We start from the raw sequence: 16,937 nt of genomic DNA, 5'->3' as shown, positions 1-16,937 counted from the left end.
TGTGAGACTGGACCAGCACGTGCTGGTCTGGCTTACTGAGGAATGCCAGGTACAAACTGAGCTTGGGCCACTGACCCGAATGCCCTAGGCTTCCTGAGAGGGGATAAGACATTTTATGCTACCTGCATTAAATTCTCAGGCTGTTGGATATTCAATTACAGTAGTTTCCCCTTATTCATAGAGGATAGTTACAGTGGATGCCTGTAACCTCACATAGTCCTAAACCCTATGTTTTTGTTTTTGTTTTTTTTTTTAAGACGGAGTCTCTCTCTTGTCGCCCAGGCTGGAGTGCAGTGGCGCCATCTCACTGCAACCTCCGCGTCCCAGGTTCAAGCTATTCTCCTGCCTCAGCCTCCTGAGTAGCTGGGATTACAGGTGCCCACCACCATGCCCGGCTAATTTTTGTACTGTTAGTAGAGACAGGGTTTTGCCATGTTGGCCAGGCTGGTCTCGAACTCCTGACCTTATGTGATCTGCCCATCTTGGCCTCCCAAAGTGCTGGGATTACAGGCGTGAGCCACCGCGCCCAACTTATATATACTATGTTTTTAACAGAGAAGGCCACTAAGTGACCAACGGGAGGGTAGTGAATACAGTGTGGATATGCCAGACAAAGGGATGATTTATGTCCTGGGTGGAATGGAATGGGATGGCATGAGGTCTCTTCATGCTACTCAGGAGAGCTGCATAATTTAATTCTTGAGGATTGTTTGTTTTTGGAGTTTTCCATTTAATATCTTTAGACTATGATTGATTGTGGGCCTTGAGTAACTGAATTCTCAGATAAGAGTATTCTACTCTACTGATTCGATTGTAGTCATTAAAAGTTTTAGTGTTGAAAATTAGATAATTATAAGGATTGACTGTATCAGAATTTCCTCAAGTAGGTTTTATTTTGAGAGATCTATATTCTCAGCTTTTAAAAAATGGAAGTGTTAAAATTGGCAATTCTCTAGCTCTAATCTACATATATGATTCATGTTCAATATTTATGTTAGATACTAATCTTTATATTTCATCTTTCTTCTCTTTTCTTTCTTCTTTTTTTTTTTTTTTGAGTTGGGGGTCTTGCTATGTTTCCCAGGCTGGTCTTCCCAGGCTGGTCTTGAATCCTTGGGCTCAGACAATCCTCCCATCTTGGCCTCCCAAAGTGCTGGGATTATAGGCATGAGCCACCGTGCCCAGCCTCTTCTCTTATTTTTCATTTTTGAATTTTCCTGTAGTGCCTAAAACAGTTCCTCATGCATAGTAATGACCCAATAAATTTTTAATTAATTATTTTATTTATGCTAGTGTCTTTTGGAAGAGAAGACTGTAAATCTTGCCAGTTTATGAACATAGTTTTCAGGGGGAAATAGCCCCTGTAATGTTAAGTAATTGTTGTGTTTCCTATAAACAGGATTTTAACAGAAAAGAGTAATATCAGCATGTTATTTTTAGCTAGTTTAACATACAAAGTAAGCTCCCCGTTCTAAAGAAGTGACATAGTCTTCAGCTTCCCAGTGGAAGAGTATGGTTTCATTATCTCAAAGCTAATGAACAATCTTTACAGCAATCAGTACATACTATTTAATAGTATTCTTATTTTTTTTGTTTTTGTTTTTAAGGTACAGGAAAAACAATGGTGATGGACATGTTTTATGCTTATGTGGAAATGAAGAGGAAAAAACGGGTTCATTTTCATGGTTTCATGCTAGATGTGCACAAAAGTAAGCAATGATCTGAAAGAAGTTTTTTCAGTGGGGAAACACTACAGAATGGTTTTCTTGATTGAATGAACATATACTCTTTTTAAAAATTAGATTTTTGCTTTCAGTAAGATTTTATTTGGTTCCATTTGTTTTGTGCTATGTTGAAACAGTCAGTAATGTGTCCAGAATTGGTCCTTAAGACTAATTTAATACTTTCAAATCAGAGAACAGAGATTACTATATGAAGCTCAGGCGTTTTCTGTTTCTACTAAGGGCCAATAAAAAATGTTAAAAATGCACCTGTTTAAATAAGTGATTCTTGATTAGGTCCTTTACTCTGTGTTACCTTAGCATGTAGGCATTCAGTTTGAGTACGCATAGAAGCTTTATTGCTTTCCTAGTGATCTTATGTTATTCCAGTTTTGCACGATTTGTTTACCAGTTGCACTGTAACCTCCCCAGAGCAGGAATCATGTGATTTTTTCCTCTAATACTTGCAGCATTTAGTACACACATAATGAATGAAGTGGACTGGCCTTAGTGTATTAGGCTAGAGATAAGGACACATTCTGATTGCATATGCTAGACATAATATACACTACTTGGGCAGGATCATATCCTCTGCTCTCATCCCTGAAATACATGACTAAGGTGGATGTGTTGATGCATCTAGTCACTTGTCTATTACCTTGTAATTTCTGAAATGATTGAAGAGTAGAAATGGAATGACCTTGAAGTTTCCTTACAACTATAAGAACACAATAATATTTGAACAACTTATTTTGAAGTACAGAAAATGCAAACAATTTCAATGATCAAATTTGATTTTACATGAAATTTAAACTTAATTTTATGTCCATACTAAAGTTTCATTTAGAGATTTTTAAAATGTTATAATTGTCTAAAATACACTAATGTATTTCATCTGTGTTTAATTTCATTCATTTAAGGAATACATCGCCTTAAACAGAGTTTGCCAAAAAGGAAACCAGGATTCATGGCTAAATCATATGACCCAATAGCTCCTATAGCTGAAGAAATCAGTGAAGAAGCATGTCTCCTATGTTTCGATGAATTTCAGGTAAAGTAGAGATTTTTCATAGATATAGAATGGTATACTGAATGAGGTATGAAGATTTAAATTTTGCTCTTGATTTTATCATTGTTTTATAAGGTGATTTGACACATTATCTCTTATTGCTTCAGTTTTACTATCTAGTTCAGGAGCTAGCAAATCACAACCTGCACAGCCACACAGGGCAAATCTGACCTGCCTGTTTTTTTATGGTTAGTGAGAAAAGAAGAGTGTATACATGCATACATACACACACACACACACACGCACACACACACACGCACACACACATATTTTAAGAGACAGGGTCCTGCTCTGTTACCCAGGCCCAGGCTGGAGTGCAGTGGCATAATCATAGCTCATCATAACCTCAAACTCCTGGGTTCAGCCTCCTGCCTCAGCTTCCTGAGTAGCTGGAACTATTGGCTCATACACCATACCTAGCAAAATTTTAAAAACAATTTTGTAGAGATTAGGTCTTACTATGTTTCCCAGGCTGGTTTCAAATCCTGGCCTCAAGTGATCCTCCAGCTTCAGCCTCCCAAAGTGCTGAAATTACAGTCATGAGCCATGACACCCAGCCAAGTTTTTGTAATTTTAAAGGTAGTTGAAAGAAGAAGAAGAAGAAGAAAAAGAAGAAAGTACAACAGAGACCCTATATGGCTTGCAAAGCCTAAAATATTTACTATTCAGTCTTTTATAGAAAAAGTCTGCCCACCTCTAAATTTTGGTCGATGATTGTACATCTCCCCTACACCACAAAGATAATCTAATTATCATAAAACAATGTCTTTAAAGATGTTTTAGTATTTTTAAAAAATGTTATATAAAGAACAAGTGATTCATCTCGTTGAAGCCTCACAACATACGTATCTGTGATAAAGGGAGGGAATTGCCTTAGTTGAACTTTCAAAGTTCCTCTTAGTTTTAGGATTGTCTGAAATTATGCATTTAAATTGGTAGTGAGTTATTTCCTGTTCTTCTGTGTTTTATAATCTGGATTAGTGGGGAGATGATATGGCCAAGATGCTTTTATCCCAAAGCATGCATGATTGGTCTCCTTTAGCAACCGGTACACATAGCTACCAATAGTCTAGATTTATGATGGAAGGGAAAGAATTTTCACCAGCAATGCTGTTACACTAATCCATCTAGGGAAGAGGGATCTTTGCCTCTTTCTTCCTTCAGTCATATTAAGACAGACTGGACTCACCTTTGTATTTAGAACTGCAAAGGTCTTCCAAGGAAAGGCTTTATGGAAAAGAACAGATGCTCTCCTGTCGTTCTGAAGAGGCATACTAATCACATCAATGTTTTGCAGGAAAAGAGCCTCACTGAGCTGTTTGAAAAAGCACTGACTTAACAGTTATGCTGCTTTCAAGAATAAAAGTCACTGATGAATCAATAGCGGCCATTTCTCTTGATTTTTCCATTACTCGCCTTTTAACCAAAATATCTCTAAATAAAACTGAACTGGCATAGTTACAATTTTGATTAAGGTATTGAAGTTAAATTTTTAAAGAGGTGTATTAATACCTAGCCTTTGTAAAATGATCCATAGTTTACAATGTGTTTTTACGTCCTTATCTTATTTAATTCTGCAAAATAGTTGATATCTCCACATGGAAATGAGAAATCTAAAGGCATTAGAATTTCCTAGGTATCATGTAAAAATCATTACCTTTAACTTTAAAAATGTAGATTTCAAAACTTTCAGAGAAACGATTGGCTTTTTTACTTTTATTTATTTATTTTTTTGAGATGGAGTTTTGCTCTTGTTGCCTAGACTGAAGTGCAATGGCGTGATCTCGGCTCACTGTAACCTCTGCCTCCTGGGTCAAGTGATTCTCCTGCCTCAGCCTCCTGAGTAGCTGGGATGGCAGGTGTGCACCACCATGCCCGGATAATTTTTTTGTATTTTTAGTAGAGACTGGTTTCACCATGTTGTCCAGGCTGGTCACGAACTCCTGACCTCAGGTGATCCACCTGCCTCGGCCTCCCAGAGTGCTGGGATTACAGGTGTGAGCCACCACATCTGGCCTGATTGGCATGTTTTTATGGCATAAGCGTTATTGGAAGGCAAGACTAAGAAGGTTAGGATGCTATGAAAATCTGACTGTGCAAAGCATGTGATCCTAAAGAAGATACACAGCAAGCAGGGCAACTTGCCCAGTTGGTGCAGCAGACACAGTGTCTGGGGCTCATGATACTTTTAGGGATCAAGAAAACATTTTAATTTCTTTTAAAATTTGAGGACCTAAATGAATATATCAATAATGACTCCAGCCTGTATCTGTCTATTCTGTATTATATTTGTCCTTATACCAACATAGTCGTAATGTTTTTTTATTTGAGGATGGGGCTCATGAAAGTAAAAGTTCCTAGGGCTTACAGGAGTCATAATGCCACCTTAATAGTGAAGGCCTACCAGAAACCTGCCTGGTTGTGCTGACATACTCCATTGGGTTCAGATTTCAAAAGGTTGATATGTTAGAAAGAAGGAAACAAAAACAACTGTCAGGACACTATCGTTCCAAATGAACTGAGTCTTGCAAAGAAATGCAGGCCACAGAAAGGATTTTTCAGATTACATATTGAGTATAAGAGAGATCCAGGGGAAACAGGCTCTTATAAAATGCCGCTTGCTGAAGGAGAGAAAGCAGATGTTATAGAGATCCCTGTTATTGCCTGCCCTGTCCAAATTGCTTTGATATTTATTCATTCATTGACTCATGCATCTCAGTTGCCTTGAAGGCCTTTATTCCATATCACAGGACAGGGCCCTATCTGTCCCACAGCTAAATGGACCATGCCTGGACAGCTGATCTATAAGTAGTTAATCCACAATCTTCTCAGCAACCTTGGACTTGTATGGTGTGGCTTGGCAAATGGGCCAGTCTTAGCCCCTCTCTAATGAATTTGAATTAAATGGCACAGAGGGAAGCTCTTCTTACTAATGAAACAGAAACAAAGAAATATAGAAAGTAATTGAATCACTTTAAGGGAAAGAGCACTAGAGCACTCCCTAGACAGCTGCTGAGCTCTCCATAGCAACCTCCAATTCCAAGCCAAACCCCATAAGGTGCCATCAGTATTGTCGCTATCCTGGAGTTTCAAGTAAATCTTTTTTCTTCAGCTCGATCTCCGGTGCCTATTTCTTACAAATAGTCTTGATGAGAATAGAACTATTCAAGTCGTATTTTGCTCCTATCTGCTGTGAAGATGTATTTCCCTGTGATCTGTAAAAGATAACATAAACATTGGTAAGAAGTACTGTGAGGAAATGTCACTTTCCTTAATATGAAATCTGTTACCTCCAGTGGAAAGAGAATTAACTGATGAGCTAAAGCCCAGGAAGAGAAAGATGAGGTATCTGCTAGGAATGCTTTTGGCCACAGGAAACAGAAAACCCAAATTAAAAGGGCTTGTACTCCAATGGGGAAATACTCTGTTATATAAGGTAGTGTCATTTTCCTTGCTCAAACCCTTCTACTTCCTCTCTAACCTTGTCTCCTACAGGTTCAGCCTCACTCATTGCTCCCTACCTTCTTCATAGATTCAATCCTATTTTCTTCATAGGTTAAGGAACCGCAGTTAGTAGTTGGGTATTATGCCAACTACTTATTTCCCGCAGGGCTCTGAAGAAAACATGCACAGAGATGACAAAACAAGACAATACCAAATTGATTGCTTTCATTTGATCCCAAATTTTAGTGTAGCATGTTTTTTTTTTTTTCCCCCCATTCCCAATTATTGCATAATATAGCATTCTTGTATGTTAAGAGTTGACAGTATGGGAGACCCTATTCCCCTGAGCAAGTTTGACCTGAATATCCTAGAATGCAAAATGTTAATAGTCTTGCTCTTTTATTTCCTTTACAATTCCAACTTGAATCTTGGAGATTACTACTGCATTCAAGAAAAGACCGATATCTGCATATACCCAGTGTTAGAAGAGCCAGAGAAAATGAAAATACAAGGGCAAGAGTGTGCCCCCTAAGGGAAGAAGTGATCTCTGCTGGTTTCACTATCCTGAACTGTCTTCTTCAGGTCTTAAAGAAGTTTCTCCAATACACCAAAATTCGATGATCACAAGTCCAAATCTTTACTTATCCCCCTTCCCGAAAACTCAAGAGGGTGAAATATACTCCAAAATGTTGCTGCGCCAGCACTCTGATCCCCACCAACCACACAATTTATAACGAACAAGCAGAGCCTTTGCACTGGGCATTCTTTCTGCACAGAGTGGTCCCTCTGTTCTGAGAGCCCCCAGCTAAATTGGGGTTCCAGCACCAGAGCGGCTGGCAACCTTGCCCTAACAGGAAATTCAGGGAGCTGGATATAGGTGTTTACAGCTTGCCTTTCACAGGAAACTTCTTTCACCTGGAGAACGGCCTGATGCCTGGTTGTCTGACCCATGACCAAGGAGTCCCTCACACAGGAAGCTTGTTTATACTGGCATATGCCTTTGTGGCTCTTGTCTGACTTATGTCCAGTTTATGCCGTCTGACCATTGCTTTGGCACTGGGAGCCTGATGTTGTGTTCTTCCTGGCATCCCAGGAAAATCCTGGCCTGGGGCAGACCCTGGTTCTTCAGAGGGAAGGTGAAAGTCAATACACCACTACAATAGAAAATAAGTTCAAAGACTGATTATTACAGATGCTGGGCAGGGAGGGAGCAATGAGTCAGAAGGCCAGTCCTTCGTCCCTGGTCACAGGAGGCAGTAATGAAGAGTCAGGCAGAAAGAGAGTATGGCAACTAGCAGCATGCATGTATATGTGTATTTTATATATATGTAGGAATAGGATGTGGCTAACTATGCTTGTGAGCAAAAGCCTGAATGGTTCGTTTAAAGTAAAGGAAGCAACAGGAAAAGTGAGGAGCCCCATCTTGTAAGCAAGAGCTATGCCTCTAGGCTCTTATCTCTGGCCACAGGCTTAAGCCATTGGGTTCTACTTTTAATGCCTAGGCAGCAACTGGTGCTGTGGGGTTTCCCTCACACCCTTACATATTCCTAAGAGCAACTCCCTCATTTCATCTTTGCTCAGTTACATCCTTAACAAGGCCCATTTTAATACCCTATTTGAAATTGCAGCTTACCATTGACCTCCACGCTTCTGATGCCCCTTACCCACCTTTTTTCCCATATCATATATCACCTTTTAACATATTATATGTAATTTACTTATTTATTATGTTTATTATTTATCTGTATTCCCAGAATGTAAACTTGAATGCATGAATCTTTATTAATTGATGCATCTCAGGTTTCTAGAACAGTGTCTGGGCTGGGCACGGTGGCTCAAGCCTGTAATCCCAGCACTTTGGGAGGCCGAGACGGGCGGATCACAAGGTCAGGAGATCGAGACCATCCTGGCTAACACGGTGAAACCCCGTCTCTACTAAAAAAATACAAAAAACTAGCTGGGCGAGGTGGCAGGCACCTGTAGTCCCAGCTACTAGGGAGGCTGAGGCAGGAGAATGGCGTGAACCCGGGAGGCGGAGCTTGCAGTGAGCTGAGATCCGGCCACTGCACTCCAGCTTGGGTGACAGAGCAAGACTCCGTCTAAAAAAAAAAAAAAAAAAAAAAAAAAACAGTGTCTGAGAATGAATGAATAAGTAGTGAATAAATGAATGAATGAATGAGTTCATATTAAGTCCCACTCCCCTTCCATATAATAGCATTTCTCAAGCAAAATCAGCATTAACAGAACCCAAAATCAGCATTTACAGAATAATATGGCTGATTTTTTTCATGTTTGTTTACATACTAGTTAAATCCATCTTTTATGAACTATTTGAGGTATTGCCCATGTATTTACTAGAATGCTTATATTCCATCTATTATATATGCTCTATAATATTAGTTACTGTTTATTGAGTGTTTTTCTATGTGCCTGTGTTCTTAATAACTGTATAATGCTAAATATAATTTTAGCTACAGCTAAAATTCTATGTAGCTATACATTAATAATACAGAATTATATTAATACTAGAATATATATCATACATAGGTAATAGTCAAAGTTAATAGTCTCTCATTTCTTGAGAGTTTACTTTATGTCTCATAACAATATTGCAAGGTAGGTATTATTACTGCTTTTGTTGCATTGATGAGGAAATTGAGGGTCAGAGAGGTTCAGTAACTTGACCAAGGTCACACAGCTGGTAACTAGCAGTTTAAGTCCAGCACTAATGCTCTTGTTTACCAGTAACAGCTATGCTATATGTTTACCTTGGTATATGAAGAGTCTTGTATTATGTGTTTAAATATACAGTTCTAGAGCTGGGTGGGGTTTTGGTAGATGTTTTAGTGGTGGAGCCTAAAAATTATCCTTAGGCCTATTAAGCCTAGTACAATACTTGCTGATTTATTAGGAAAGAATTTTTGAGGCACTTTATTCTTAGCGACAGTATATCTATCTACAATCACCACTTTACTTTTAAAATGGAATCGTATTAGTAGCCTTGATTTTTAGCTAGTTATTATTGGCCTTTAGGTGGTGTTAATTAATATAATATTTATTTTACTAGGGAGATGAATGGTAATTATTGCTGCTTAAAAACACGGATATACTCCTTTTTTGTGCTCTTGAATTTAAGGAATTTTAAAGATTATGTTTTGGTAAGCATTCAGATTACACTTGCAGAATGTTCTTCATTAGCTTGGTCTTCCTTACTAAGTGTAACATTTCAGCTTTTTTAAACTTTTATTTTAGGTTCAGGGGTATGTGTGCAGGTTTGTTATAGAGGTAAACATGTGTCACAAGAGTTTGCTGTACTGATTATTTCATCACCCAGGTTTAAACCTAGTAGCCAATAGTTCTTTTTTCTGCTCTTCCCCCTCCTCCCATCCTCTACGCTCAAGTAGGTGCATTTCAGTTTTGCCTGAGGTGTTAGATACTCGATTCTTATCTTGGTTGAGAAATGTGTTTGGATAGGTTGTTTTTTTTTAATGTGTTTTGGTTAGTGAAATAAATAATAGCTTATCTTCAGAGTTTTCCTTAGGATCTTCATTATGTCCTCTTGGAATATTTATGTTACATGTTAAACTGTTTATGTTCTGAAGACATCAGATTAGTGAGGAAAACTGATTTTTAAAAATGTTATTTCTTCATATCTCTTCTGAGAGGGACATTGAATAGATGTTTTACTAATACCGGTCCAGAAAAAAAAAAAAAAGAATTCTGATGAGCAGAAGATCATGCAAAATTCTCCTCTATAAGCTATCAATATCATTTAAAAAATAGTTTTAACTATTTTTATGAAGCAGGAAGAAAGCTATTAAAAACTGCTAATAAAAACTAGGTGCTTATTTTTGTGCTAATCCTAATTACTGATAATGCATGCTTATGTTTGTCACTCATTATATGGCACCGTACCAATCAGTGGATGACTGAGACTCAAGCACTCACACATGTAAATTCACCATTAGATTTTTTTTTTTCCTTTTCTACTTAAGTGAGTCATAATGGAAAGCAACTCTAGGTTATAAAAAAATCTTTTCTCTTTAATGCTAATGAAATGTCTCCACTCTCTGTATTAGCAGACTACCCTTATTGGTAATCTGTAGCCTTCTCTTTTGTTCGTGGTGGTAATGAAATGCTGGGTACTGAAAAAGCCAGCTCTCCAAGAATGTGTGGCCAATTGTCTTCTGTTCACTTATACTGTAAAATTACTGTTCCCCGGCAAGGCTGAACAAGTGCGGGGACAAGATCAAAAGAGTATACACTGGCACCCAGCTACACCAAGTGACTCCTGCTTTATTAATTAGTCATAGCTTCTCCAAGCTAATTTGCTCTGATAGGGCAAAAACATTCTGAAATATAAAAACAGCAAATTATAACTCAACCACAAGCCTTTACTGTTGGCTTTCTTCAACTTTCAGTTTAAACCTTTGTATTGTGTCATAAGCTAAATGTCCCTTCAGTTTTCTAAACCTTAGGGCACAAAAGCTATTTTACATTTTTTTCAAAGACATTAATGATATAGTCAAATGACCATTTTTATTCTCTAAAATCGGGCAACCTTTCATTGATATTGTTCTTTTAAAAAGTCAGTGTATTGGCAATGTAATTTAAAAGTGCAGTTACTATTAAAATGTGCAAGCTCGTTCTGTCCTCTCATCAGAAATGCCACTGGTGTTCAAGCATTTGAAAAGGACTTTCTCTGTCAGTGTTTTTGCGGAAGCCAAATTTGACAGTGATCCTAAACTCTAAATTAAATAATATCAGCACCACTTTCCTTTTCATTTAATCACCATTTTGAAGTTCCCGAAGTCTTTTTAATGTAAGGAATCTTTAGCAGTTTTTTAGTTATAACTTGAGACAGCAAAAATAAATAAATAAAAAATAAAAAATAAAAAAATACATCCCTATTTCATGGTTTTGTTTTCAGGTGGGAAAGAAATAATTAAAACTTTGAGTAAGATATTAGCTGTAAAAAGAAAAGTGATTTAGACTTGTGCAACCCAGGTTATTGTTAATTGCATTATAACCATTCAGTTTGTAACTTTTAGGATTTTGATTTAATTGAAAGAATTCACCAATTTTTATGTCCTCTAATGGGGTTTAAAAATAACAATGTACTATATCTTGTGGATATATGTAAAGCAAGTTGTACTGAGATTATTTGAAATGTGCTATCAAAGAAAGATCAAGACATTTTTACACTGGGAGTATCTAAAGCCCATGTTATTATGTACTTACAATGATTGATGTCAATCTTCGTTACAAATTTATTTTTGGAGTCAACTTCTTTCTCTCCTTAATTGTTGTCTTTCTTTGTGAATTTTAAAAGCCTTTAGAAAAAGTTATATCATTAAGCTTACTTCATAATTGTGAATTTAAAAAACAATTTTAGAAAAGACCAATAATTATATTTCTCTGTAACCTAACTTGGATGGAATAGTTTTATCTGTATTATGCATTTCTAGGATTGTCACAAGTTATTTTTTTAAGGGACTATATTAGCCATTCTTGAAAGGTTGTTTTGTTTTTTGTGTTTTTTTTTTGGTAGAAGGAATATTTGTGTTTGTGAAGGTTAGCAGAGGCTGGCTGTGCTGGAAGTGACTGCAGTGCCTTTTGATTATTCATGGACAGTAATAGAAGGCACTTAAAAAGAACAATGAAATTGCTTATTTTTGTGATGGGCCATCTGTTGAATTGTTTTGTGCAACAATTGCACAATAGTATCTATGTCATATCATTCTATTTTCAACAGCAGCTGATTATGTCTCACTGGCTACTTGTCCTTATTTCTAAAGTCCCATGACCATTTAAAGTCACCTTTCCAGGGACCTTTGCCAGAAAGGTATTAGAAATCTCAAACAGCCTGTGTATTTTTTTATTATTATTTTTTTCATCTCTCTTTTTTGGGGGGGGGGTTGGGAAACGGGTGGAAAGTGGAGGAGGGTGTTGGTCATGTTAGTTCTAATTAATTAGACTTCCTAAATGTTTAGGACAATTATCTATGCTTTCCACCTGTAGTTCTATAAAAGAAGTTATCATAGAACCATTTGGTAATTTGTGTAGAAATGATAGGCTTGCAAAAAGAAGAGTCAAGTTTAAAAGACTGCTATACAGTGTTTCATGATTTTAATTATCTACTCTTTTCTTCATGATGATAATTAGAATTTTTCTCTTGGAATTTACTTCCATCTTAAAAAAAAGATGATCCATTAGCAAATTTGTTAGAGCAGAAGTGAAATTAAAATAAAACAAATATGTTGTTGTCAATAGGTCACTGACATTGCTGATGCCATGATTCTGAAACAGCTTTTTGAAAATCTGTTCAAAAACGGGGTCGTCGTTGTGGCAACATCCAACAGGCCACCGGAAGGTAAAAACAAACATTGTGCTAGTCTCATCCAATTAGGTGGAAACTAACAAGCTTTTAAAAATCCATAATTTTGTACTAAATTTATTGTGTTAGTAAATCTGATGACTTTGCTTATTACTAGTTTTATAACTGGCTTAATCTGAAAAATCAGTTGGTATTTGTATTTGAAAAGTTATATATTCTTAGCAAGCTAAATCCAGTTGATTCCCAGGTTTGGTGCACTTGCTGTTTTTTTGTGTTTTTTTCCCCTAAATATTAGATATGTCATATGTGCTTATAAAAAAAATGCAGGCCTTTTGGACTGCTTTTTATGGGCCATGAAAGAAACTCAACTAAATGAAAGACAAAACTCATAATTAAATTTTAGAAAAAGAACGAAAACTTCCTTGCATGAATAGTTTCTAATACTTCACTTAAATTATCATTTCTAAAAAAGCACTTGTGGCTTATTAAGAAAGTACTTACAAATTAAAATACAAGTAATATTTAGATTAAAAACAAGTTTAAAATCTTGCATCTTTCAGCCCATCATGTGCTCAGTTAAAGGTCTAAGAAACCACAAATATTTCCTGAGAGATTTAATGGGAACATCTTTCTGCCTGGAGTGCTGTTTCTCCAGATACCTGCATGGCTAAGCCCTCACCTCCTTTGTCTTTGCTCAGAAGTTACATTGCCAGTGAAGCCTAGACTTGTCTCCCTGAACCTGCAGCACATCCCTTTCTTCTTGGTACTACTTCCCTTTACCCTGCTCTCTTTTTTACCCATAGCACTATGGATCTACCATATAATTTACTTATTTATTTATTTATAGTTTATTATCTGTTCCCTTCCAGGACACAAAAGCTTCATGAGGGCAGTGATTTGTATCTCTTCTGTTCTCAAATGTGTTCTCAGCACCTATAACAGTGTCTTACACATAGATGGTTCTCAGTAAATAGTCTTAGAATGAACACTGGATGGTTGCATGTTTTAAAAAGATCTCTCTGGCTGCAGGATTGAGAATAGAGTGTGGGTATGGGGTTTCAGAGTTAGAAGTAAGGAGACCATTTAGGAGACTACGGCAACAATCCCAAGGGGAGGTAATGCAGGAGTAAAGTGATGAGAAGAGGGTAGGTTCTGATATACTGTATAGGCAGAGTCAGCAGGATTTACTGATGGAATGGATCTAGGGTATGACAAAAGAGAGAGGGATCAAGAGTAACTCAAAGGTTTTGGCCTGAGCAATTGGAAGGATGAAGTTGCTGTTTACTGAGATGGGGAAGACTACAGAAAAAGCAGATTTGGGTAGGGTGGTGGAGGTAGGGGTTTCTGTGGTGACAAGGGGGATGCATATGAGAGTTTGGACTTCATTGGAAAAGTCTGGGCTGGAGATGTACATTTGGAAGTCATCAGTCTTAAAGGAGGCAGGAAAGAGCAGCTGGTGAGGTAGGAGGAGAACCAGGAGAGTGTCAAGCGAGGAAAAGAAAAGTAGTAACAAAAGGATTGATGAATACTTCTGTTAAATGCTGCTACAAGCTGAAATGAGGTTGAGAATTAACCATTGCAATTAGTAACATGGAATTCATTAGTGAGTCTGAAAAGAGTAATGTCATAGTGGGAACTTTTTTTTTAAAGTAAGCTGTGCCACATTGATGGCAAATATTGAATTTAAAATTGCTAACAGACCAAGATCTTACTATGTAGCCTGCTGTGAAACTAGGTCTCTTTCATTCTATGTTTGTGTAGTGAATTTCTTTTTCTTCATATCACATTTCAACTTATTAGTCTATGTTGTGCCATTTTATTGATTTTTATTGAAGTATTTTTTATTTTTGTTTTTTGTTTTTATTTATTTTTGTTTTGCAAATGGAGTATGTTTGAAGTATTTTTGAAGTATGATTCTAACATAATTTTTTTTTTGGCTATCCCTACTATGACATTTATACATTTGATAATCATATTTATATATCTTTAGCCATTCCTTAATTAAAATGTGTAAATCAGATAGGACTAAATTAAGTTACTTGTTGCATACCACTGGAGGCCTTGTCTTAGGAAGACATCAATTAACTAATCACCACTTTTTGGATCCAGTTATCCAAACAATTATAGTTATACCTCATCCATTGTACTACAAAAGAATTATGAGTGATTTTGCAGATGTACTTATTAAAATCCATATAATGTTATATACAGCATTCTTGTGATTAACTAGTGTTAGCAACCCTATGAGCCAAGGGAGTGAGCTTTTTAATATTAGATCTTCTATCTAGGTGGAAGTGAAGCTTGTCTCTACGACAGCTGACATGTTGATTTGACAGTGGCATCAGTATTACCTTTAGACATTCAGTGACAAGCTATGCTCATAAATAGCAAAGAGCTAGAACAATTTTGGAAGCCCTGTAGCAAAGACTGCTGAAAGGATAATTAGGCTGCTTAGACTATGGCAGTGTGGTTAACTAACTGAGAAAGGACAGCCACCAGGAGGGGTAAAGGAATATTTTGCAGCTCCTAGCTTTGTAGGAGTGAACAAAGCTACTGGTGTATCGGGGTAACCTGCAGAAATCTGAGCTGGAGCCACCCTTCTGGAGAAGACTGAAAGTTCAAGATGCGGAATTGCAAAAACTGGACAAACTTAGAGAAAGCCTTTTCTAAATATAAACTGTGGAAGGAATGGGATGCTTGTCATAGACCAGGTTTTTTAGCCACAGCAGACAATCATCATAAATAACTTAATATTTTAATGTAATGAAGATGACGTATATGTGTGTGTGTGCATGTGTGTGTATATAATTTTATTCATGGAGAAAAAGACTCAGAGAGACTAAGCATATCAGGAAAAGGTAGAACTATAAGACGAAGAATGGAGCAGGGATTGCCAAGGTTCGGGGGGAGGAGGTGTTTGACTACAAAAGGGCAGCTTCAGGATGCAACTGCTGCATCCTAATTATAGTGGTGGTTACATGTGCTAAAAACATAGAACTGTAGGCCAAAAAAAGTTACATATTATATGTAAATTAAAAACAAATCACATGGATAGTGAATGACAGAACAAAGACTAGAACTTAGGTTTTGTGACTCTTTTTACGCATTGTTTTCGATCTTTTTGCCTTATGGTCATCACTGATCTCTGTCTATCCTGTCCCAGAGAAAGAATGTCCTTTTATTAAAACAGCAACTCAAAGTACTACATTAGAAAAAGGTAGGGAGGGGGAGAAGAAAAAAAAGAAGAGTGTCCTCTTTTCCAGCCATCAAAATGCATTCACCTTTTTTTTTTTTTTTTTTTTTTTTTGAGACAGAGCCTCGCTCTGTTGCCCAGACTGGGGTGCAGTGGTGCGATCTCGGTTCACTGCAACCTCTGCTTCCTGGGTTCAAGCGGTTCTCCTGCCTCAGTCTCCCAAGTAGCTGGGATTACAGGCACCTGCCACCTCGTCCAGCTAATTTTTTGTATTTTTAGTAGAGACAGTGTTTCACCATGTTGGCCAGGCTGGTCTTGAACTCCTGACCTCAGGTAATACACCTGCCTTGGCCTCCCAAAGTGCTGGGATTACAGTGTGAGCTACCGCGCCCAGCCCCAGATCAATCTATCTATCTATCTATCTATCTATCTATCTATCTATCTATCCATCCATCCATCTTTTAAAATAGAAGCAACTTCTTAGACTGCTACAAGAGCTGGCAGAGGGTTGAGGCAAAGCCGAGTGGCTGGAGATAGAATGACCCATTTGAGGTAGCCAGTGGGGCTAGAGTGGAGAGTGAGGGGGAGAAGGATGCAGTAAAGTACAAGTTGAATCTGTAGAGGTAAGAGCTACACCTTGTAGCAATAATAAGGATTTTGGATTTTATTCTAAGAGAAACGCTAAGCCATTGAAGCTTATCTTAAGCAGGGACTGACGTGATCTGAGTTGGAAATACCCTTCTGGCTGTAGTTTGGAGAATAGGTTACTAGATGGGGTATAGTAATATGGTGCATGCAGGGAGACATATTAGGAAGCTGTTGTAGCACACTAGACAAGAAATGAATATACTTTGGTATAAGGGTATAAGGCAGTGATTCTCAACGAGGGGCCTCTTTTGCTCACCAGGGAATATTTGGTAACACCCGAGACATTTTTGGCTCTCTCACCTGGTGGGAGAGGGCTGCTACTGGCATCTAGTAGGTAAAGGCCAGGAATATAGCCAAAGTATCCTATAATGTAACCCCTGCAACAAAGAATTATGTAGCCAAAAATGTCAGTAGTGCCTAAGTTAAGAAACCCAGGTACAAGGTGATGGCAATGGATATGGAGAGAAGGATAGATTTGAGAGAGATTTAGGAGGTGAAGTAGACAGCACTTGGATATAGGTTAGA

The 16,937-nt window shown here is 37.5% G+C and overlaps 2 protein-coding genes across 32 annotated transcripts in view; one reads left to right on the top strand and one right to left on the bottom strand.

The window, feature by feature from the left end:
• Positions 1 to 16,937, bottom strand: part of SNX3 (sorting nexin 3) — a 1,122,685-nt gene that overhangs the window by 139,751 nt on the left and 965,997 nt on the right. The window lies entirely within an intron of this gene.
• AFG1L (AFG1 like ATPase) overlaps positions 1 to 16,937 on the top strand; it is a 221,623-nt gene that overhangs the window by 59,814 nt on the left and 144,872 nt on the right. For all 4 annotated transcript variants that reach the window (XR_007725281.1, XM_050789142.1, XM_050789144.1 and 1 more), the window contains 3 exons: positions 1,608 to 1,709; positions 2,642 to 2,772; positions 12,508 to 12,607. Coding sequence is in view for 3 of the 4 variants with exons in the window: in XM_050789142.1 (XP_050645099.1) it covers positions 1,608 to 1,709; positions 2,642 to 2,772; positions 12,508 to 12,607 (333 nt within the window). In the remaining variant the exon portion in view is untranslated. The remainder of the gene's footprint in view (positions 1 to 1,607; positions 1,710 to 2,641; positions 2,773 to 12,507; positions 12,608 to 16,937) is intronic.

Source organism: Macaca thibetana, chromosome 4 (assembly GCF_024542745.1).
Source record: "Macaca thibetana thibetana isolate TM-01 chromosome 4, ASM2454274v1, whole genome shotgun sequence".
Lineage (NCBI taxonomy): Eukaryota > Metazoa > Chordata > Mammalia > Primates > Cercopithecidae > Macaca > Macaca thibetana.
Note: the sequence above shows the minus strand (reverse complement) of the source record. Positions and strands in the feature narration are given on the sequence as shown.